This window comes from Salvelinus namaycush, chromosome 33 (assembly GCF_016432855.1).
Source record: "Salvelinus namaycush isolate Seneca chromosome 33, SaNama_1.0, whole genome shotgun sequence".
Taxonomy (NCBI): domain Eukaryota; kingdom Metazoa; phylum Chordata; class Actinopteri; order Salmoniformes; family Salmonidae; genus Salvelinus; species Salvelinus namaycush.
This window is the reverse complement of record NC_052339.1, coordinates 1,738,201-1,763,353: the sequence shown is the minus strand read 5'-3', so window position 1 is coordinate 1,763,353 and position 25,153 is coordinate 1,738,201. Positions and strand designations below refer to the sequence as shown.

Here is a 25,153-nt window from a genome sequence, read left to right as displayed (position 1 = left end):
CAAGTTTTGAATAGAAAGGCCTATCGTAAATGTGTAGCTCATTGTATTAAACTGCAACATGTTCTTGTATTTATTTGTGTCTATTTTTTATAAACCGTGTTTTATTTATATGTAACAAGTCTGGTAAGACTTTTGCCATTCTATTGCTTATGAGCTTTGTTATTACGTTACTGTAACAATGTATCTAACGTATGGGTCTGTAATCAACAGGGGACTCTCCAGATTGTTCTGGTTTTAATATAACTGAAATAACTGTTTGATACATGGAACTAGGAAGCACTGAACTGAGTGACATGTGTGTTGTCATTTGTGTAAACAGTGGCGCTACTTTCTCACAAAATGTTAAATATAATTCTATGGGAAGGCGGTCCATTCTTGGTGCTTTTTCCCGTGCAAATGTTTTAAGTGTAATATTTATTTTTGAGTGTTTGAGGGTCTAAGGAGGCTGTAGGATCAGTCTAGCTGTTTAATCGGGATTGATATCGATTTTCATAGAAGCCGTTAAAATGGTCATTAATCGCGTTTTCTAATTAACGCATTTATGTCTTTATCTTTAAAAATGATAACTGGTTTGGCATGTAGCCATTTTGTGAGGGCTTGGTTCTGATGAGGAACGACAGTTGAACTAAGCTCATGACGCATTTATAAGTTATAATATTCAATAATCAAAGGCTATATATCGTTAATTTAAAAGTAAAACTATATTGTGCCGTTGCGTACAATGAACTGCTCGTATGCATTGAGCCTTTCTAAAGCCATTCACAACTTCCTCTTGAACAAATACTGTATATTCTTATGAAGAAATCAGAGGTTATTCACACTATGGCTCATTTTAGTGTTGCAAGTCATTTCATTATCCTTCCTATGGAAAGATCCCCCTCTTGTTATCATTGTTCAGAATGTTAGCTCAAAGAGTGACAACCAGGTCAGTAGGAAACAATGAGTCTGTTTTTATTGGAGTTTGAGCTCTCATTTCTTGTGTTCCTTTCTTATTCACTCAACTGTCTCTTCCTCCTCCAGTCACACATATACAAGAACCTGGAGTTCAGCGTTGACCTGGACCCGTGTGGCTCTGGTGGGGCCTAACGGAGCAGGAAGTCTACTCTACTCAAACTCCTGATAGGAGAGGGAGATGGCGCCATTTCAGTCAACTCTTGTTTTACCATATTGTAATGACAGTAGTGCATATACAGTAATACCCCTCGTTCTTTGTCTGGCTCTCCAGCTTCTCCCCACTGATGGCATGATTAGAAAACATTCTTAAGTGAAGATTGGCCGATATCACCAGGTAGAAACATTAAAAGTTGCCTGGTATTCCCAAAGACAGCCGCCCCCTGGGTTTTGATTGACAGGCATAAAAAAAAACTGCTTTTATGCATGGATGCTGCAACTCTCTGCAGCCAAAGTCCTAAAGGCCTTTGTATGTCACACCTATTCTTGGTCAGCACATTTGCTTGTTAATGTGTATCTGAATGTATCTGATATATGTATGATTTATTTATCTGCAGCATCTGACAGAGCAGCTGGACCTATCTCCTCTGGAGTACATGCAGTACTACCTGGAGATCCAGGAGATGCGGAAGATCATTATGGCCTCACAGGAAAATAACAGGTGAGATCGAAGAGCTCAGTCCGGGCCCATGAACCACCGGAGAAGCATAGACCGAATCAGATTGTTTCTGTACCAGGTGAACATTGTTTTGAAGTGAACCCTGTATCGAAAGTGTCTATGGCATGATTGTTGTACAGGAATTTGTAGAATTTGGCTGACACCATCAACAACTACAAGGGCGGCATGAGGCTGGTTAGCCACGACCGGGCACTTATTTGTACTTCACATCACTTAGCCTAATGTGCAACACAATTTAAAACCCTGCCAGGTCAATAGAATTGGGGAGAAAAGGAACATGTTTTCAAATGAGGTTTGTTCATTTCCTATCAGTCTGATATAGAGCTGTGACACCAACTGTTCTTTTTATTTTTCCAGGTGGCTCAGGAGATCTGGGTGTGTGAGAAGCAAACCATCACCAAATTGAACAGAGACTTCCTGGCATACAAAGAATATTTGAAATCAAAGTGACAACCAAGCACATCTAGAGCCCCTGCAATCTGAGCTAGTAAACCCAATCTCCATCATGGACTTGGCCTCCAAGTGCATGTGTGGTGGAACAATATTCCTCACCCACTCCGGGGTGACGTTTCCCCTAAGTACAGCTCTAGGATAAGATTCCTCTTCCCCCAATCCTAACCATTAGTGGGGAAAATGCAAAACTGACCCAAGATCAGCATCTTAGGGCAACTTCACCCACCTGCTTCCAGCTTAGTCTGCACTCCAAATTGCAATACATTCCATTGTGCTGACATCATCAAAAGTGTATGCAGCAGCTTTTATGTAATTTATCATATTTCAAAGTGACTTGTTTTCCCTGTGTAAAAGAGCCTTAATGATGCCTTATTTTTAATCGAACGTTGTATGGCAAACAGTGTCTGAATAAATTGATGAATTGACAATTTAATATTTACCATAGTGGGGTTCTTTAAATAAATAAAACACATTCAAAACGCAGTTTTTATTCATTTAGTATTTTCCTTTGAGAATACAGTGCTATTATCCAAAACCATTTACATTAAGAAAATAAACAGTATTTTACATTGTGTAAACAAAATGAGAAGCAGAACTATTTATGAACTGATCGCCGCTTTGGATTCTTGCTGTTGAACCCAAACACTCAATATGCAACACACATCATAGCCCACTGCTAGATGTGAGAAGCCAACCTCTTTCTACAACCACTAGTATAATGCTAAGCTTTCCAGTTGCTGGGTAGCCAAATGCTGCCTTGGCTTAAACCTCCAAAAATGTAATTTATCGACATTACAGAACGGGAGGTAACTGTTGGAACTGGATCATCATCATAGCCCTCTTTAGTAGCAGATCACGCGGATTGTACCTTCGTAGTGTTAACTGATTCATTAGAGAATTCAGGCAGAAAAATCTTGGATTTTAGGGTGTTATCCCTGATCTAGTCCTTAGTTGCCTGTGTAGTGCTAGAGAAAACAACAGGATCGAATTTGGGAAACGCTGCGTTAGAGGCTCTCGTTTTAGAAGCACAAGAAGGCACCTTTCTAAGGTTTCAAAAGCAATAACAAGTGGACTTGTGATTGAGCGATTAGTGCCACTAGCTGGAGTTGAAGCAGTGCATTTAGACAGAGCTGGGATAATCGTCACCCAGACTATGCTGAGCCAGTCAGCTAGGTGCAGCGTGACACTTGGGGCTAAGACCACCGGGCACAGTCGTAGCTACTAGCTAGCAGACCCGAGCCTCAGCAGAAAGGGCTGGAGGGTCACCTCAATACTTAGTCTCTCTACTGATTGTCGTCGTCTGAGACCTGGTCAGGTGGGATGGCCCGCGTGTGGCTGGCCCGAATGCTGGTGATGTGGGGACAGGAGGCGATGAGGTTGGAGATGCCCGAGGGGGTCACACCTGAGCCTTCCAGATTTACCTGGCTCAGACGCATGCACTTCAGGAACTTCAGTCCTGAGGAAAACATAATACACAACAAGAATGCATGTCAAATTCCTTCCAGCTCTAAATGCTGGTATTCCATCTCTAAACTCTGGTTTCAATTGCAATTCACAGGGCATCATTGAAAAAGAGACCACGGTAATGAACATGAGTATTAATGCTGGAATTCAATGGTAGTAATTGTGGATAATGAGCGGGACCTTACCGTGGTCAGTGATGCGTGTGCGGCTGAGGTTGAGCTTGAACAGCTGAGCACAGTGGACCAGACCTCTCCTCACCACCGTGTCACCCACCTGAGTACTGGCCAAGCTTAATACCTGGAACATAAAGACAACATCAATGCTACTACTACTAATCATAGTATGCGGTTTCAACAGTTTTATAACAGAGCTCTGTTAGCTCTATTACTTATTTGTAGAGTTTTATCGACTGATACAATAGTTGTCTATAGGGTTACATGTGTGTCCCGTACCTGCAGGTGCGGCAGACAGGTGACGAGGGAAGCCACTCCTCGGCTGGTGACGGCCGTGCGGTCCAGACACAGCTCCAGCAGCTCCTGCAGACTGCACAGAGAAGGTAACCCCATGTCTGTCACCTGGGTGTTACTGAGAGACAGCCTCTTCAGTCTGGAGACAGGAGAGAGGGGCATTTCTAGCAGGGTCTTATTCATTAATGTTCACCGTAACAAAACCTTTTTGCAAGAGAACAAAAAAAACAAGCATTTCTTATTGGACAAGTAGTCACACCCTGTTTGTCTGTTTTCTTCTGTTTGGTTCCTAATGAATACAACCCAGCACTCCTTCATTTACAGCAATGTTACAGAGGCAACTGTAGGCGATGCTGGTGAATCAGCTAGAGGAGTGATCCTAGTCCTTGTGAGCAATAGTGTGCAAGTTTTTGTTCCATCTCTGCACTAACATAGCTGGTTAGTCCCAAAAACAATTGGGGGATTAATTACTGCCTCTGGCTGTGGTAACGATTATTCTCATACTGACACCTAAAGAGGATAATGTGTGCATCCCAAATGGCACCATAATCCCTAAATCAGCATTTCCCAAACCTGGTCCTGGGGACCCCAAGGGGTGCACGTTTTGGTTTTTGCCCAGGCACTACACAGCTGATTCAAATACTCAAAGCTTGATGAGTTGATTATTTGAATCAGCTGTGTAGTGCTTGGGCAAAAACCAAAAATGTGCACAACCAAAACGTGGGAAACGCTGCCGTATGTAGTGCACTACAATAGTAGAAAAGGAATAGGGTGCCATTTGGGATGCAGAAAATGTAATGAGAGTGATCTGACCTTGTCATGGTGGCCAGCTGGGTGACCCCGTGGTCAGTGACGTGTGTGTAGTCTGTCAGGTCCAACTCGGACAGCAGGGACAGTCGGGAGAGGAAGGTCAGGCCAGCGTCCGTCACCGAGTGGCGTCCAGGCAGGGTCAGCTGGGTCAGCCGGAGACCTGGGGGGGGTACAGACAGAGAGATAGTAGTTTAGTAAATACAGTACATAAAAAAGTGCCGGTCATACAAAGCATTAACATCTGCAGCAATATTCCCCTCTAAATCAGGTACTAGACCTAGGGAAACAGGAGAATGGACTTTGGCCAATTAATGACATTAAATCAATAACATTACAAATCAATCAAAAGCAGTACTGCAAACCTTGAGGCCCTGATTTGAATAGTCCTGCTGTACATGCTAGGGTCGGGCGATGTTTGACATCGTCATGTTCAAACATCATTGGGGGCTTTGCGCATGGAGGAGTCAATAGGCGGGAACAATGCAATATGAAGGACACATTGGTTATACCAAAAGTGTGACTTGGTAATAATGTCCTTTTTATTTAAATTGTTACAAAAGCCACAAACAATCTCATTAAATCAATAATTGTTTAAATAAAAACAGTGTTAGGCCTATTTTCATTTATTTATTTATTTTATTTAAAATCTAGTCGAGGCTGCATAATTGGTAGGGCTGTGTTTCTCTTGCCCATAAAAGTACTCAGATATCAGTTATATTAGCCTAACTTTTAAAAATAAATATTATAGCAATGTAGGCTATTGTTATTTTATCCTGATCTGGGGAAGTGCATTTTCAACATTCTTTCTTCCATTAGGCTACTTTGACAGTTTCAGACAACAAAAAGGAAGTGACGGGATTTCACGTAGTAACTATAGACACACTTAACAGAAATATAAACGCAGCATGTAAAGTGTTGGTCCCATATTTCATGAGCTGAAATAAAATAGACATGTTCCATGTCCACAAAAAGCTTATTTCTCTCAAATTTTGTTTACATCCCTGTTAGTGAGCATTTCTCCTTTGCCAAGATAATTCATCCACCTGACATGTGTGCCATATCAAGAAACTGATTAAACAGCAGGATCATTACACAGGTGCACCTTGTGCTGAGCTCCTCTGTCCAGTGTTTGTGTTCTTTTGCCCATATTAATCTTTTATTTTTATTGGCCAGTCTGAGATATGGCTTTTTCTTTGCAACTCTGCCTAGAAGGCCAGCATCACAGAGTCACCTCTTTGACGTTGAGACTGGCGTTTTGCGGGTACTATTTAATGAAGCTGCCAGTTGAGGACTTGTGAGACATCCGTTTCTCAAACTAGACACTAATGTACTTGTCCTCTTGCTCAGTTGTGCTCCGAGGCATCCCACTCCTCTTTCTATTCTGGTTAGAGCCAGTTTGCACTGTTCTGTGAAGGTAGTAGTACACAGCGTTGTACGAGATCTTCAGTTTCTTGGCAATTTCTCGCATGGAATAGCCTTCATTTCTCAGAACAAGATTAGACTGACGAGTTTCAGAAGAAAGGTCTTTGTTTCTGGCCATTTTGAGCCTGTCATCGAACCCACAAACGCTGATGCTCCAGATACTCAACTAGTCTAAAGAAGGCCAGTTTCATTGCTTCTTTAAATCAGAATAACAGTTTTCAGCTGTGCTAACATAATTGCAAAAGGGTTTTCTAATGATCAATTAGCCTTTTAAAATGATAAACCTGGATTAGCTAACACAACGTGCCATTGGAACACAGGAGTGATGGTTGCTGATAATGGGCCTCTGTACACCCATGTAGATATTCCACAAAAAAATCTGCCGTTTCCAGCTACAATAGTCATTTACAACATTTGCAATGTATACACTGTATTTCTGATAAATTTGATGTTATTTTAAAAATTGACTTTGTTTTTTTTGCTTTTCTCTCAAAGATGTCTAAGTGACCCCAAACATTTGAACAGTAGTGTTTGTATGGGGGAGAGAGGAAGGGTTTATCAATTCAGTATGTGATTTGTTAAGCCGCATTTTCCTCCTGAACTAATTTAGGCTTGCCTAAACAAAGGGGCTGAATACTTATACAATGACTATATTTTAGTCACAAATGTTTTATTTATCTTATTTTTCTTCCACTTTGACAGAGTATTTTGTGTAGATTGTTGACAAAAGAATAACAATTAATAGATTTTAATCCCACTTTGTAACAATAAAATGTGAAGAAATCCAAGGGGTCTGCATTCTTTAGCAAGGCACTGTATGTGAAGAACATTCAGGCTATGGCAATTAGGGAATAGGTCCTCTGGCATGTTGTTCTGCTGAATGCTCGCTGCGCTGTCTCCGGTGGAGCAGTCGAATTCAAGTATGCTAAACCATTGTTGTGTCATCACGATGGCTGCCAGACATCATCGACAGACGATGCAATCGTAAAAAAAATTATATATAATAAATTGACCAATTGTAGTACACACACACAGCTCACCTGAAATTATCTGGAGGGTGTGGTTGCCGTCTGCGACAGAGATGCCTGCCAGGCTAAGGGCAGAGAGGGTGGAGTGGACGGCCAGGCACTCCAGAGAGCCCTCCCTCACCCCCGTGCCGTCCAGGTAGAGGGTCTGCAGGCTGGGGAGGGCCGCCAGGGCCGACACGTCTCTCACCTGACGGGAGGAGGAGGAGATATCATTATGCTGAGTGAAACAACTTATACCAGTGTTGGTTGTTGATGCCTAATGGTTCTGTCTGTATGAGTGTATGTTTGTGTGTTGAAATGCAGAGCTATTGTGGTTGTGTGTGTGTGTGTGTGTGTGTGTGTGTGTGTGTGTGTGTGTGTGTGTGTGTGTGTGTGTGTGTGTGTGTGTGTGTGTGTGTGTGTGTGTGTGTGAGAATGTGTGCGAACGCGAGAATGAGAGTGAGAGAGCTACCTTGGTGTGTTTGACGCTGAGCAGTCGTAGCTGTGGCACACAGGCGGGCAGCGCTGCCAAGGTGGCCTCTGTGACCGAGGTCTGGTTCAGACTGAGCTGGGTGAGTGATGAAGGAGCAGACTGCAGGTACAGCACCATCCCTACGTCGCTTACTTTGGTCTGGTCCAGTGACAGGAAAGACAGGCTCTTCAATCCTTGGAGACAAAGGGTACAGGGTGAGATAAAAAACACTTTACCTTAGTCCTCCTTTCAAGTGTTCATTACTTTATACAGGAGTTGAACTATTGGGAATTTAAAATGGTTGACACTTACCTATAATTATGAATTCAATCATTTAAGTTGAAACCCCAATCATACCATACTATGCTCCCCAAATTCATTAATTAATTTAATTTACCTTTTAAAATTTATTTTTTACCTTGGATGATGTTAAATCAGTTTAAAAGACAGCTTATGCTTTGATCTAGTGTTCTTGCATGGGGTCATAGCAGGCTACTAGGTTATTAGGGGGGCCTTAAATAATTTCAGCGTTACAAAGCTTGCCCCTTCCTTCTCCCTTGACCTCTATTCCACATTAAAAACCTCATTCATCCACAGGCGTTCCATGCTATAGCCAGGGCCTTATTCATTAGTTCACAAACGTTTCATATTGGACAAGTGCAGGCATAGCCCCTCCCAGTTTCAGTCTGTTTTCTTCAGTTTGGTGCCTAGTGAATACAACCCAGGGTTAGAGAAGAGCCTCACCTGTGATGTGTTGCAGACAGGAGTCAGTTAGCTTGCTACATGAGGTCAGGTTCAGGTGCTGCAGTTTCAGTAAGCAGCACAACACAGAGAGGCCCGTGTCTGGAAAACAGGAAGACAAAGAGAGAGAACCTTCAGTATCATAGCAACAATGCTGCAAAGATAACAGGCCATATGGTTCTTAAAGTGATAGCGCACCACTATATTTGGGTCATTCCACAAAAATAGTGCCCTTTGCATCCCTTTGATATTTGAAGTAGAAAATGTGCACCAATATTGAAAGCCTGTTATATTAAATGAAGAGCCCTTTAACCCTACCTAGATAGGGCCACATTTTTATATTTCTAACAAAGGAACTATGAAAAGCATTTGCATGACCATGGTTGCAATTGAAAGAGAACACTTTGGAAATGAGGAAATTATCCGACCAAAAGGTGAGGACAACAGTTCACCTGACACAAGACTGAATCCAAACACTAAACTGTTCATTTGACGTGCATTATACATTCACTGTTCTTTTCACAGCATTTGTCAATAACGAAATCTGAAAACACTCTGGATACATTCAGTAACATAATAAGAATATTAATTTACATTTGAGTACGCAAGATAAGAAAAAACTATTACGAGGGTTTGAGTGAGAGGCCTAACTGGTGTCTTCAAGTGGCCACACACACACCTATCCAAACTGTGTTTCTAAGCAATTTCAATGCACTCAAGGAAAGAGCCTTCAACTAAAAGTTTTTTTTTTTGCTCTCCTAGCTTTGCCATTGAGGAACTGAAGCCCTGCGTCCCCACCAATACGCAATTACTGTTGTTGTTTACTCAATCCAAACATGTTCCATTATAAAATTGCAATCTGGGTCAGGTGGGCATCATTTGAAAGCTTATTTGATTGCCAAAATGGCAAGCTAAGTTATAAAATACAATGGTAGTGTTAGGCTTTCAAAAAGGCACATCAGACAAACAGATTGTAATTTTGATGAGCATAGAATGGAGTCTTTGCTTGTATGACTAAGCGGTATTTTTTATAATCCTCTCATCTTTCAGAACACATCGATTCTTCTTGATTTACAGCATTTCCCTCACTGTGCAAAAGTTTCCAAACAGCTGGAGGGCTCGGGGCATCTTCTTGTCACGAGCGGTGCTCAACTTTATTAACGGCTGTCAGTCAAAACCCAAACGGAGTATTTTTTTTTATCTCGCCAGTTCATAAGACCTTCTCACGTATAGACAATTTTTTCCTAGACAATTGATTTCTGCCACTTATCACAGTGTCTTTACCAAGCTATAGTCATTTCAGATCATTCTCCTCTTACTATGAATCAATTTATACCAAATACACAGCCTAATTAAAATCGCCCGTGGCGGCTTAACTCACTAGTGCTATCAGAAGAAACCTTTGTTGCTTTTATATAATCTCAAATTGAGCCATTTCTCGAACTTAATCAAACCCCTGGAAGGTCTCCTCGAACAGTATAGGAATCAATGAAGGCTTATCTAAGGGGCCAAATTATTTTGCACAGCGTAAGCTTAAGGAAGTGCAATATTCAACACCTAGGGGAACTTACAAATAAAATATTGGATATGGCATATTCACACTCAGATTTACTAAAACAACGTTTGACACTTCAGAGTTTGGTCTTCTTTCATCTCGATAAGCTGAAAATCTAATAAGTAAATCTCGGGGGAAAAATTCAATGAAGCACACCAGCTGCGTCAGAGAACAGCAACTTAAAACAATACCTGAGAACTGACGAGCTGGGTAACAAATGTTTTGATCATTTAGAGGTCAATTCATGCTTTCGTAACTTTTACTCACAATTATACATTTCGGAATGCGCTGGTAATGCTACCTTACTCGACACCTTCTTTGAGAACGTTGATATTCCTACAGTTGAACCTGAGATAGAGAGCTGTTCTTTTAACTCAGCAGCTGTAGAAGAGATTGTGTTGGTGATTAAATCTATGCATTGTGGTAAATCCCCTGGACCCAACGGATTTCTGAGCGAGTCCTTTAAAATATTCTCAGATCAACTCTCTCCTCTCTTGCTTTCCGTATGAGGAATCATTCTCCTCAAATTCTTTACCTTTGACAATGAGACAAGCATGCATTTCACTTATTCTGAATTAAAAAAATTAAAAAAGTGGTTCATATAGGCCAATTTTTTTACTGAATTGCGATGTAAAAGGTACTTTCTAAGATGATTGCCTGCCGTTTTGAGTCGGTCCTTCCCTCCATTATCTCTACAGATTGAACTGGTTTCATTAAAAATCGTCATTCTTTTTTTCAACATCAGACGTCTTTATAATCCTTCTTCATCTGACACACCAGAGATATTGTTATCACCGAGAAGGAATTTGATCGGTTGGAGTGGGATTATCTAGTTTATACTCTCAAACTATTTGGATTCGGTCCCAATTTTATGTCCTGGATCAAAGTCCTTTACTCCTCCCCTATGGCTGCAGTGTGCACAAATAATAACCTTTCATCCCATTTCCAACGTCAACGTGGGACAAGATAGGGTTGACCTCTATCCCCTCAGCTGTTTTCCATCGCAACTGAGCCTTTAGCCATAGCAATACGTAATAACACCACTATCAAAGGTATTCGAAGAGGGGGCTTAAGAGCATAACGTTTCACTCTATGCAGATGACATGCTATTATACATGTCTGACCCTGTAACTGGTCTTCCAGAGATCCAGGTTCTACTGAAAAGTTATTAATTATTAATCCTTCTGCCATGCAAACTTATTTTAGTCATGTGCCCTTCAGAGTGAATACACAGAAATTGAAATATTTGGGAATTTGGGTCACAAAGAGATCTCGCTCACAGGGTGATCTAGCACTTCCAAACTTTCAATATTATTACTGGGCAGCTAATATATGAATCAATCTATATTGGATGACAGAAATCCCTGATGTTAAAGGCCGGAAATGGTTGACTTTGGAGATTTCAACCTGTGGCCCCACCGACTTAAAAAGCCTTACTCTGCTCAAAACTTGCATTAGCTGAGCCTGTTTCAAATACACTAAAAACCCTATTGTGAAACATTCTCTAAAAATCGGGAATCAGTTCAGGCGATCGTTTGGTCTCAGTGAATTTAACTTCTGCCCCATTATTAAAGAACCATACATTCTCTCCATCATTATTAGACCGGGCGTCTCATATCTGCTCTGGAAAAGGGATCTCCTCACTGAATGACTTGTATATTGATATGGATTTTGCATCTTTTGAACATTTAGTACAAAAGTTTAATATTCCTAGATCCCATTTCTTTAGATACCTGCATTTGCGTAGTTTAGCATCTTCATACTCTAGTCGCTTCCCATCACACCCACCTAACTCCCTTCTGGAATCTATTTTTAAAGTGAACCCTAATATCAAAGGGGGCATAAGCATGATCTATACATCATTAAACTCGCACAATCTGGATTCCTTGAACTCTTAAGAACCAATGGGAAGAGGATTAATGTGAACAACTTTCAGACGAAACTTGGCAGAGTATACATTCTTCATCTATATGCTGTAATTCCATTTAAAATAGTTCAAAAAGGTAAAATTATCCAAGATTACACCACATATAGATCCCACCTGTGACTGATGTAAGCAGGCTTTTTCTACTTTATTGCACATGTTTTGGACATGCTCGAAATTGACAGATTTCTGGATATCCATTTGAGTTTTCTAAGATACTGGAGACGCCTATAGAACCGTCTGCCTTTATTGCATTATTCAGAGAGGCACCATAAGAGGCCCCTCTAAACAGTTATATGGGCAATATGCTGGCATTTACTACTCTTCTAGCTAGACGTCATACTACTTAAGTGGAAGGATCGATTTCCTCCTACTTTTAACCATTGGATAAAGGAAGTAATGCAACATCTCAAGCTTGAGAAAATACGCTACTCTGTTAGGGGTTCTGCAATTCCATTTTATAACATCTGGCAACCATTCCTATCCTTTGTAGAAGACATGGACCCAGCTAATTTCACAACTCCATAACCCAACCCAATTTATTTGTATCATTTGTATTTTTTTCCCCCCACCATGCCTGCTTTTAAGTCTGGTTATGGAGTGAGCATTGGGGGGGGGGGGGGGTTGATTTGGTAGGGGGTCAGTGTGTGTTCTGCCCTCTACCTGTTCTTACTGTGTTATCAGTAAAGTCAACAACAAAAAATAAATGGTCGAGCATAACACGGTAACCTGTTACCCATAGATAAACAAGGTAGACACTTTTTTGGAGGATGGAACTTGAATTCAATTGCCAATCCCTGTTGCACTCACACAGAGGGGATTTATGGCTGACTTAAGATGAAAACGTCAACCCTTGTACAGTCAACCTTGTTACTTTATTTGGCACTTAAAGTTACAATATGTGACTTTTGACTTTTTGGGCAAGTCTAAGAAGCGGTAGATCTGTTCTATGCTTCCCGCTCATAAATTTTGTTTTGCGTCTTGTACTTTCGGTTTTGTACACAGCTTCAAACAGCTGAAAATAAAACGGAAAATATATTTAATAGCGGTTTAGATGGTACAATGATTCTTTACACTATACTTGCTTGTTTTGTCACAAACTGAAATTAGGCCAACTATTAGAATTTTTGCTACCAGGAAAGCCTCGAGACGGGAAAACATGTGTTTTTATTAAGTGGAACATGTGCTCTTTGGCAGAATGTTAAAATTAGGTGAAACCAAAATGTTTTTTACACTTCTGAAAAGGCACCTAATTGGTTGTACGACCCATCTGTATTCCTTAACTTGACATTCATGTGGCGTTGACAATAGTGTTGCCATATAGCAAAAGTAGTGCACTATACAGAATAGGGTGCCATTTGGGATGCATACTCAGTCAGTACCAATGCTGTCAAGGTAAAATGTGTACCTGTGATGAGAGGAGAGTTGACCAGGCTCAGGTGCTTCAGTGCAGTGAAGGCCCGTAGCTGCCGGAGCAGCTCATTGGTAGAGTACGGGTAGCAGTTGAGGACAAATTTCTGCATTGGGCAGCCAAAGAAGAGCTCCAAGGTGCGTGGGCGAAGGAGCCTCTCACGGGACATGTGACTGAGCAGGAGCTCTGCCAGCTCGGGGGTCAGACATGACAGACTGCTGCTATACTGCATGCTGGGAGCTGAGAGAGGAGGAAATATATTTTCTATGCAGCTTTCCTGCCATGACATCTTTCTGTGATCTTGCTCAGGAATTTTTACACAACTGCAATAAACCACAACCAATATCATTGTATGTACAATTCTGACCATTTCTGAGGTGAGATAGTTGGGACAACAGTCGTTTGGTTAGGTCATTGTCTTGGCTAGCAGTGAGGCCCCTTTAACAATGTTTGAGTGCAAATAACAGTGTTGTTCTCTGACCTGTCATGAGGTTGACGGTGGCCCGGGTGGCCATGACACAAAGGGAGGGGACACTGGGCGTTCTGAAGGGTCTCTTGGGCGGTGACGGGTGACCTTGGGAGGCCTGAGGATCGTCCTGGGCGGCTCTCTGGAGGCGCTCTACTGCAGCCTGGCCCGCTGCCCCCGGCACCATGCGACCTGCAGCCTCCTCTGGCTCCACTGCTGGGTCACCTACCACACCCTCCCTGAGAGAGACACACACATTTGTATGTTCACATCAAGTCAACTAATTAAACAAAAGGCTGCATCAAGATTCTCCACCCTTGTGTACACTTGCACACTCCCAGTCATGGATTTAACAATGGTGGAAAATTCCTCAAGCCAATGCTTACAGCAATCGAATGCTTAAAATCCATGACGGGGAATGTGCAAGTGCACACTGGCTAAAATGTGACAAAACTCTCATATTTACAGAGCAAGTCCATAGTAGCAATGTTTTGGTCCTGGGACCTTCCTCAGGCAGCATGCCATCAAGCCTACATGCCAAATTTGAAGTCTGCATGCCAACACATCAAATCAACTCTTACGGTTGACCTTTGGCACACATCTACATGTTAAACAAGCAAGTTTATAACAAGGCGTTGCAGTGGTGATCAAAACTCCATGTTGACCAAAGAAATCCACTTTCTATAGTTACCCATTACATTTTGGTCGGTCAAAAATGATTTTGTTATTTTTTTAAATTTCACCTTTATTTAACCAGGTAGGCCAGTTGAGAACAAGTTCTCATTTACAACTGCGACCTGGCCAAGATAAAGCATAGCAGTGTGACAATAACAACAAAGTTAAACAAATGTACAATCAATAACACAAAAGAAAAGTAGAAAGATCGATGTACAGTTTGTGCAAATGTAGAAGAGTGGGAGGTAGGCAATAAACAGGACATAGAGGCAAAAATAATTACAATTTAGCATTAATATTGTAGTGATATATGTGCAGATGATGTGCAAGTAGAGATACCCTCTTGCTCTTTTGCACCCCAGTAAGTAATAATATGGGGATGACGTAGTTGGGTGTGCTATTTACAGATTGGCTGTGTACAGGTACAGTGATAGGTAAGCTGTTCTGACAGCTGATGCTTAAAGTTAGAGAGGGAGATAAGACTTCAGCTTCAGAGATTTTTGCAATTCGTTCCAGTCATTTGCAGCAGAGAACTGGAAGGAAAGGCAGCCAAAGCAAGTTTTGGCTTTGGGGATGACCAGTGAAATATACCTGCTGGAGCGCATGCTACGGGAGGGTGCTGCTATGGTGACCAGTGAGCTGAGATAAGGCGAGGCTTTACCTAGCAAAGACTTATAGATGACCGGGAGCCAGTGGGTTTGGCGACGGATATGTAGTGAGGGCCAGCCAACGAGAGCATAGAGGTCGCAGTGGTGGGTATTATATGGGGCTTTGGTGATAAAACGGATGGCACTGTGATAGACTACATCCCGTTTGCTGAGTAGAGTGTTGGCTATTTTGTAAATGACATCGCCGAAGTCAAGGATCAGCAGGATAGTCAGTTTTACGAGGGTATGTTTGGCGGCATGAGTGAAGGAGGCTTTGTTGCGAAATAGGAAGCTGATTCTAGATTTAATTTTGGATTGGAGATGCTTAATGTGAGTCTGGAAGGAGAGTTTACAGTCTAACCAGACACCTAGGTATTTGTAGTTGTCCACATATTCTAGGTTAGAACCGTCCAGAATAGTGATGCTAGTCGGGCAGAAGGGTGCGGGCAGCAATCGGTTGAAGAGCATGCACTTAGTTTCACTAGCATTTAAAAGCAGTTGGAGGCCACGGAAGGAGTGTTGTATGGAGGAGTTGAAGCTCATTTGGAGGTTTGTTAGCACAGTGTCCAAAGAAGGGCAAGCTGTATACAGAATGGCGTCGTCTGCGTAGAGGTGGATCAGAGAATCACCAGCAGCAAGAGCGACATCATTGATATATACAGAGAAAAGAGTCGGCCCGAGAATTGAGCACTGTGGCACCCCCATAGAGACTGCCAGGGGCATCTAGCTTAGATTGTAGGACGGCCGGGGTGTTAAGCAAGTCCCAGTTTAGGTCACCTAACAGTACGAACTCTGAAGATGGATGGGGGGCAATAAATTCACATATGGTGTCCAGGGCACAGCTGGGGGCTGAAGGGGGTCTATAACAAGCGGCAACAGTGAGAGACTTGTTTCTGGAAAGGTGGATTTTTAAAAGAAGAAGCTCGAATTGTTTGGGCACAGACCTGGATAGTAAGACAGAACTCTGCAGGCTATCTCTGCAGTAGATTGCAACTCCGCTCCCTTTGGCAGTTCTATCTTGTCGGAAAATGTTATAGTTAGGGATGGACATTTCAGGATTTTTGGTGGCCTTCCTAAGCCAGGATTCAGACAAGGCTAGGACATAGTTATAGTCCAAATTCTATGTAAAACGGTTGAGTTGTATAGTGCTATTCAACTGGTAATTTTCCATGACTGTCTAGTTTTCCTCTTCTCACAGAGCACAAAGGAGTGATTTGCTGCTGGCTCCTTATCTCTTCGAGCACCAGAGGCCTGTGCAAGGTTGAAATCTTCTTGCAGCTCAATAGGCTTTAAAGCACTCATCACTTCCCTCTATTAGACATTTAGGCTGTGAGAACCCCTTAGGAGAGGCAAGCAGTTCTTTGTGTAAGAAGTATATAATGACTGTGCGTGACCAACTTTGAGTATGCTGTGGAGGCGATAGCATGGCTATGATATAGGCTAGGTTTAGGCTGGGCACTCACCGGAGTCTGTTCCCCTGGTCTGGCCAATGGTGTCTGGGCTCCATCCGGTTCTCTGGGAAGAAGGGTAACCGGGGCATACCTGCTGGAGTTGAAGGTCCAATATAGACATTTTTATCTCAATATCAAACCAATTTCTGGGTAACAATTAAGTAACTTACTGTGATTGTTTTTGACCATTTTAAATGAAAACCAACAAGCTTCTTAGCAAAGAGCAATTTCTTAAGCAAGAATTTTGCTAGGATTGTTTGGGAGTGGGGAGGGGAAAACTGAAAATTAGCTGTTATTGCCAGAGAGGTCTGGAACTCTTTATTATAGGTCTAATAGCTAATTTACCACCTGGTGATGTCACCACTAAAACAATGGGATAAAGCTTTTCAAACAACTCTTACACTAAAAGGGCATTATCATATCACAGTACTTTTCCAACCTCATGGTGTGGACATATAAAAACACAGGAAGAAAAAAAAAATCTAGTTTTTGACTGCACTGGGCCTTTAACCACAGTTATTACTTAAGGCCTTTATAATACAGAAACACACTCAAACCAAAATCTCTATGAATTCTAACAGCTGTACAGGTTGAATTACTTCAGCCAAATATCAAAGCTATTTAACAATCTGAATGAATGTCTTCAAGACATAGGCTATCACCTGCCTCTCACCAACATCTTCTCTACAATCACAATCTTCATCTTCCTCTGTGACTGTAAAAAGAAATCCCCGGCAACGAGCTTCACAAAACGCAGTGTCACACAAGGATTACTGTCTGTCAGAATGCCTCAGAGACAGCTTTTTGGTTTTTTGATGAGTGCAGCGCCAACCGGCGAAAGTGGGACAGTCGGGGGCATTCACCTGCTATCTCCCAATCAAAGTAGCTTTCTCACGGTCAGAGAGGCGATAGAAAGGAGATCTCACATCATTAACTGCCCAGTTGGCTCCCTATCATGACCGCAGGACATGGAAGGTTAGTTCAGTGGATTTCTACACACTGGTTCACTTGACCCGCTGTAAAAAAAAAAAAAAAATCCCAAGGGACAGTAGATTAAATCCTACTGCAAACGGGGCTGCAGTGGTCATCAAGTTCAAAGCCATGGTCATTTGTGCAACAACTGTTGCAGAGACTGAGAGGGGTCATCTGTTTCAGACTGCAAAGAACACAGAGTTCAGAGGAAAGAGAAAAGAAAGAGAGGAAGGGCTGAGAGTCAGGGGCAGGGCACAGGGTAAGAGTCAATTCCAAACAGAGGGGGCAGTACCATTGAAGGGGAAGGGTGGCTCTCTCCCCCCCTCTGGCATCTCTTCATCTTCTGAGCTGGCAGCCTCCTCTGCATCACCAGGATTCAGCTTCTGGCCACGTCCTGTCAGTAAAAAAACAGCATCAAAACTTTGGTGTAGAGTGAAGTTGCCGCTAGATGCTGATCTTGGGTCAGTTTCACATTTTCGATTGGTTAGGATTGGGGGACAGGAAGCTGATCCTAGATCTGAACCTATGGGAAACATTCAGCTAACCCAGAGAATGCCTGAAATAAACTCAGTGCCTGTAATGGTGTTATGGTGTCATCACAAAGTGATGCCTCAAACTAGTGGGTCCATAATGTAATTTCCTGCATAAGTAAGGCAATTATACAGCATTACAGGGTACAGAATAACCATTTATACTCCGAGGAAATACATTTCTGAAGGTAGAAAAATACCTGACAAGTCATCAGCTAGGATATTGAAGATAGCTGTGAGTGGATAAATTACATTCTGAATGGGATCTCCATATGCCACACGCAAATCTTACCCCAGGAGTGAGAAGGTCCGGTCACTGGGGGACCAACACCGGGGATGCCTGCGTAGCCCACTGCTTCTTCCCACAACAGGTGAGGCAGAGGTGGGGGCAGAGCGGGATCCTCCATCCCTACCTCCTCCAGCACTGGTATCTGTGGCTGGGGAGGCGCAGGAGGTGGAACCACTCCCTCCTCCTGGCCCAATAAGAGGTGTGCAGCATGGCTGGGTGGGTCCTGGGGTGTCTCTGGGGGCGTGGTCTGGATGCAGAGGGCAGCATTGGGCATGAGGCCCAGGGAGCGCAGGGAGCAGGCCAACTCCGCCTCCCCAAAGCGTTTCCGGGGAAACCCCTGGAGGAGAGAGAAGGAAGCCAGGGAGGGGTGGCGCCCAGAGATGTGCTCCACCACACTGCGCAGAGGTGCGTCGGCTGGGAAGCGCTCCCTCATGGACTCCCCAGAGGGCAGCCGGATCTACAGGGACACAGAGAGAGGGTGAAACCTCCATTACATCATACCACCTCAATCTCCATCTAAACTAGGCTACACAATTCATGCACGCCTCTCCAATAAACCAATAGGGATGCTCTCAAGTCAACAATCAAGACGGAAGTCTACCTATGCAGCTAGGCATATGTAAACATTGCCAGAGGAGGAGGGTATAGCTTCACCATGAGGATGCAGTTGTGTTCCACACTGGTCTGGACCGTACCCCCCAGCCTCTGGCCTTCGCTGCTGCCTGGAGGGGACGTGGTCTCAGTGGGGGTGCTCGGCTGGGTCTTCTTCTCCTGCAAGCTTCTCCGGTCCTCTGCAATACGCTTCAGCACCAGCTCACGCTCCTGAGGGAACAACACATACAGTAACAGTCAAAAGTTTAGACACACCTACTCATTCAAGGGTTTTTCTTTAGTTTTACTATTTTCTACATTGTAGAATAATAGTGAAGACATCAAAACTATGAAATAACATATGGAATCATCTAGTAACCAAAAAAGTGTTAAATCAAATTATATTTTATACTTGAGATTCCTCAAAGTAGCCACCCTTTGCCTTGATGACAGCTTTGCACACTCTTGACATTCTCTCAACCAGCTTCATGAGGACTGCTTTTCCAACAGTCTTGAAGGAGTTCCCACTTACGCTAAGCACTGCTTTTCCTTCACTCTTTGGTCCAACTCATCCCAAACCATCTCTTGAGGTTGGGTGATTGCAGTGGCCAGGTCAGCTGATGCAGCACTCCATCACTCTCCTTCTTGGTCAAACAGCCCTTACACAGCCTGGAGGTGTTTTGGGACATAGTCCCACTAAGCGAAACCAGATGGGATGGAGTACCGCTGCAGAATGGTGTGGTAGCCATGCTGGTTAAGTGTGCCTTGAATTCTAAATAAATTACAGACAGTGTCACCAGCGAAGCACCCTCACACCATGACCGCAGGACATGGAAGGTTAGTTCAATGGATTTCTATACTGGTATACACTTGACCTGCTGTAAAAAAATAAAGATTCCCAAGGGACAGTAGATTAAATCCTACTGCAAATAGGGCTGCAGTGGTCATCAAGTTCAAAGCCATGGTCATTTGTGTAACAACTGTTACAGAGAGTGAGAGGGGTCATCTGTTTTAGACTGCAAATATGTTTAATGTCCATTGCTTGCGTTTCTTGACCCAAGAAAGTCTTCTTATTGGTTTCCTTTAGTAGAGGTTTCTTTTCAGTAACTCGGCCATGAAGGCCTGATTCACGCAGTCTCCTCTGAACAGTTGATGTTTAGATGAGTCTGTTACTTGAACTCTGAAGCATTTACTTGGGATGCAATCTGAGGTGCAGTTAACTCATGAACTCTCTGCAGCAGAGGTAACTCGGTCTTCCTTTCCTGTGGCGGTCCTCATGAGAGCTCGTTTCATCATAGCGCTTGACGGTTTTTGCAACTGTACTTGAAGAAACTTTAAAAGTTCTTGAAATGTTCCTTACTGACTGACCTTCATGTCTTAAAGTAATGATGGACTGTCGTTTCTCTTTGCTTATTTGAGCTGTTCTTGCCATAATATGGACTTGGTCTTTTACCAAATAGGGCTATCTTCTGTATACCACCCCTACCTTGTCACAACACAACTGATTGGCTCAAACGCATTAAGAAGGAAAGAAATTCCACAAATGACCTTAACAAGGTAGACCTGTTAATTGAAATGCATTCCAGGTAACTACCTCATGAAGCTGGTTGAGAGATGCCAACAGTGTGCAAAGCTGTCATCAAGGCAAAGGGAGGCTACTTTGAAGAATCTCAAATATAAAATACATTTTGATTTGTTTAATACTTTTTTGGTTACTACATGATTCCATGTGTTATTTCATAGTGAAGACATCAAAACTATTATTATAAAATGTAGAAAACAGTAAAAATAAAGAAAAACCCTGGAATGAGTAGGTGTGTCCAAACATTTGACTGGTACAGTACGTCAGTATGTCAGGAATCATGTCATGTCTGAGTGTGACTTGTTTGCAAAAAGGCTGAAGATATAGTCTCAATGATTTGAATAAACCAATATTCTGTATCAATTGTGTGCACTGAAGTATGTAACACTAGCAAGTACCACCCTGTGACTATGCTGAGTGTGTTTATGTGTGTGTGTGTGTGCGCGCTCAGTGTGTTTCAGCTGATCAATCAGGCAGGTGCTGCTGACCTGTTTCTTCTGCCTCCTCTCATTCCTGGCCTCGTTGGCTACACGCATCCTCTGCTGCTCCTGGAAGTCACTCTTGTCCTGCCTGATACGGGACTCCAACGGCGGGGTGTCTGTGGATGGACTGGAGGGCTGTGGGGGTCCCACGACTAAAGCGGGGCCATCAGGCACACATTAGAAACAGAGTGGCCTAGCGGTCTAAGCCGCTGCCTCTGAAGCACATGTACTGCATGTTGTACCGCTGCCAGGATGGGTTCAAATCCATCTCAATTCTCTTTCAGCACGCTCTCCTTTCACCTCTATCTATCCAATAAACTTACAAAATACTTTTAAAAAACAAAACAATTTAAACAGAAAGAACTGTCCTGAAATAAAGGGTCAAATACCTAGCTGCTATGCCCGGAGTAAGGGGATGTTTAGCCTCAAGCTTCAGTAAAGTAATACATTTAAGGCTACAATTATAAGACAGAAATGTGTCTGGGGTGTACTAAAATGGCATCACTATATAACAAATAAGCATTCTTGGAAAGATGAGGGAGGGAGATTAGCTTGGAAACAAAAAGAGTCCATTCTTGTCTGTAAAATTCTCAACAGTCCCTTCACAAGTCAGAATGTTGAATACATTTAATTTGAACCTACTCTACCGGTTGCCCGCTGATCCCATCGTTGTTGGAAAGTTTAAACAAAATATCCACAGGAAAGTATCATTAAACTGACTTCAAAAACACAGGTTTCTGTGTGCTGCTCCCACGATTGTTTGTTAATCACCTGAGGCACGCGCACAAGAGTTAAGTACATGCACACCATGCATGCATACTAACCAAAGTCTTGCAGGCTTCTACATGGATTTGCGCATGTACCAGGTGATGAAATCTCAACGTCAGTACAAGCGTTTTGAAAAGTGTGATTAATAATATACATTTCTAGAGTCATAAGGACCAACCGCACAGACAACAGGTAGAGTATTTAACATTCTGGCTTGTATAGCATTGTCTCAGACTAATACCTGCTATCACAGTCTGATAAATTAGGCTACAAACAAGGCAAAGCCAGTCTGCTGCTATAAGTTTTACAAGATAGGTATTTGACTTGTACAAAAGGGGTAAATGACTGAGCAGGGGTCAATTGTGCACAATAAGACACAGGACTATTACATTACAGTATGCAATCAACCATGGAAAACAAATATCTAATGACTCTTAAAATGGTGTGTCATACCTCTACTGTCAGTGGGCGATGTCTGTGCCTGTGATGTGCAAGAGCTCTCTGCATCTTTGGGAGGGTTGAATGCAGCAAATGACGTTCCAACTGGCTGGGATGGATTTTTGACCAGCTTGTGCCTCAGATTTTCACCTTGCAAGAGCCTACCATAAACACATTGAGAAAATATAGATAAACAACGTTCAATATTTGACATGTTCAGTTATTGACAACACTTGTCAGTTACCAATCCTGTTTGACACTGGAAAACATAGTTCCTTGCCTGTCCATTATTACAAGGTTATGGTTTGGGAGGACTCACCATTCAGCTGCGTCAGGCACAGAGAAGTGTCCTGCCTGCAAGGCAGACTGGATCTGCTCCTCACTGAAGCCCATCTCACACAGGGTACGGAACAACTCCCCAATAGTCTGCAACACAACAATGCCATAGGGTGTGAGAAATGGGAAACAGTCCTAAGAAAAGGCGAGCATACAAGTACAGTATGCACAAACCGACTCGTGCCCTGCAAACGGTGCCCCTGGTGTCTTTGAGCAGACCAATCAGGAGAAGATGCCCTACAAAGACAAATCAGTAGGTAACAACTTAACAGTGTCACTGATGCCTCAAAGAAGTGAAGTGTGACTGATTTTTTTCGCAAGTTAGACCAAAGACAGCAGCTGATTGAAGCTAGCTAGCCTAACATTAGATATTATGTGGAAATGCTGTGCTGTCAGACAGGCTTGTTTTCTAGGTCTGATGAAGCGCAACAGTTTACCATGTATTTTCAACTAGTTAGCTAGCTAGTTTAATTGGTATCTAGCTGTATTGTTTACTTCCAATGCCCATGAGTTAGCCATGAGCTCTTGAACTTAGCAAAACAGATAGCTAGCTAGATTCTTACTTGATTACATTACACAGCACAGGTAGTTAGCACCAGAGTCATATGGTTCTGGTTAGCACTAACGTTAGCTAGTTATCTCTATAGATTAGAAACGTCAAAGTGTCATGATGACAGTCAATCACTCGGTCTATACTTCCCTTCTTCAGGGAAATTATAAAAGTCTGGATATTTTATTTTATCTCACTCTAACCTCAGGCTCCCGAGTGGCGCAGCTGTCTAAGGCACTGCATCTCTGTGCTAGAGGCGTCACTATAGACCCTCGTTCGATTCCAGGCTGTATCACAACCAGCCGTGATTGGGAGTCACATAGGACAGCTCACAATTGGCCCAGCGTCGTCCGGGTTAGGATTTGGTCGGGGTAGGCCTTCATTGTAAAATAATAATATATTCTTAACTGGTTTTCCTAATTAAATAAAGGTTTTAATACACTAAACAGGGCTCTTTGGCTTTGTATCTTGCTGTAGATCAGGGGTTCCCAAACTCCTTCACTCGGAGCCCCCTACTGCGGAACTTCACGCGCCACGCCTATTTTTATGGGCACAAGCACTGCTCATGACAAACTGTTCACACCCCTCCTGTTGGTGTACAGAATTTAGCAGTTTTAAAGCTAATTTTCTTGCAATTCTAAACATTTTGCCATGTCTAATGTGGATTCATGTGATATTTGAGTGACAAAAAAAATGACAACAATATCTATGGGCTAAAAAACTAAATTAAAAAAACGTTAGCTGACTTGGGCTAGCTGATCTGGACAATAACTCTAAGGTAACGTTAGGCAATGACTAAAATGACAAGAGGAACTGATGATGAAATTCTACTATACACAACTTTCAAGAGTAACTTTAAAGCCGGACTGAGTTCCTTTCAAATAAAAAAGTAACATGTTTTTTTGGTGTGCGCCAACCCCTGGGGGCACGACCCACAGTTTTGGAACCACTGCTGTAGATAACCAACTAGCTAGCTTACAGTCATGCTAGCAAGCTAACTTCTGCTACGGGAATTTACAATGGAGGATGTGCTAACCGTAGCTAGTCGTCCTTTTTAGAATCGGAGTGGAAGACACTGGTAACAGTCTGATGTATCAGCCAGCCAGCCAGCTAGCTACTACTTACTGTACCAACTGTTGTCATAACTGTTATTCTTTAGAATTGTCTAGCTGAGTCTTACCGGAGTGGAATCCATACTTTCAGTTTCAGTGATTCTTCGGGTCTCTAATGAACCCCACTGTTATTATTTTTGCCCTAGCTTCTTCTTCTTCTTTAAAGTTTTAATCAAAGACTACACGTATTATTGTATTGCCGCCACCTACTGTACGGGGTCTTCTTCGATATGACACAAGCAAATGCTATATGGACATGCTGCCACCTAATGTTTTGGCTGTATATCAGACCAAATAATTAACAAAATAAACTAAATAAAAGAACTCAATGTACTCCTTTATTCAGATTCAACTGCCAACGCCCATCCCTACAAACTCTGGGGCCTGAGAAGGAAGAGCATCTTTGGACAGCATTCTTTGCAATGTTTTGGCAGTGAAGTCCTGGAATCGCAAAATCCTTTCAGCCGCAGATACTATTATGTCCAGTTTTCCTCAACTGTTGAACAACACTCAGAATCTCCAGTCTGCAGAGCATCCTCTGCCATATCTTCAGCTACCCTCGCCCCTTCAACTATTTCACATGCCTCTGTGTAGGATACCTGCTGTATAGCCCTGACCCTTTTTGCCCTAGCTAGTGTATACTAGGCCCTGTTGTTGACTACGCTCTGCCCTGTTGACAACGTTTTTCTTCTTCTTTGGCAAACAAATGTTATAGGTGCATGCCGCCACCTACTGTATTGGCTGTGTATCAGCCTACTATTCTGTAGTATGAATTCATTACACTTTGTGAAAAAATTGCCATACCAACGAACCCTGCACCCATTAAAACCTCACCACTATCTGATCCTACTCCAGGCCCAGGAGATGATGTGGAAAACGGACACTAGGGATAATGGAGATGGCAGATG

General features: G+C 42.6%; 1 protein-coding gene across 4 annotated transcripts; it reads right to left on the bottom strand.

Annotated features, from left to right (window-relative positions):
* Positions 1-2,555: 2,555 nt before the first annotated feature.
* On the bottom strand, positions 2,556-24,409 carry LOC120027798. 4 transcript variants are annotated; one of them, XM_038972830.1, is made up of 17 exons: positions 24,314-24,409; positions 22,567-22,673; positions 22,263-22,408; positions 21,048-21,193; positions 19,041-19,208; positions 18,390-18,843; positions 17,860-17,961; positions 16,608-16,689; positions 13,838-14,061; positions 13,354-13,596; positions 8,470-8,568; positions 7,726-7,919; positions 7,287-7,461; positions 4,828-4,984; positions 4,000-4,153; positions 3,733-3,844; positions 2,556-3,539 (listed from the first exon to the last, which is right to left on the bottom strand). In XM_038972830.1, the coding sequence occupies exons 1-17, from the start codon at positions 24,326-24,328 to the stop codon at positions 3,367-3,369; spliced, it is 2,751 nt and encodes a 916-aa protein (XP_038828758.1). In that variant the 5' UTR covers positions 24,329-24,409; the 3' UTR covers positions 2,556-3,366. The 4 variants fall into 4 exon arrangements, with proteins under 4 accessions (XP_038828758.1, XP_038828760.1, XP_038828759.1 ...); XM_038972832.1 differs by having other exon boundaries at positions 4,000-4,090; XM_038972831.1 differs by having other exon boundaries at positions 16,608-16,686.
* Positions 24,410-25,153: the final 744 nt, after the last annotated feature.

Coding starts and splice junctions, on each gene's coding strand:
- LOC120027798 (XM_038972830.1), bottom strand. Junction 17,962..18,389: donor CGGACCTTCTCACTCCTGGG/GTAAGATTTGCG, acceptor TTTTACTGACAG/GACGTGGCCAGAAGCTGAAT. Junction 7,920..8,469: donor CTGTCTGCAACACATCACAG/GTGAGGCTCTTC, acceptor TTTGTCTCCAAG/GATTGAAGAGCCTGTCTTTC.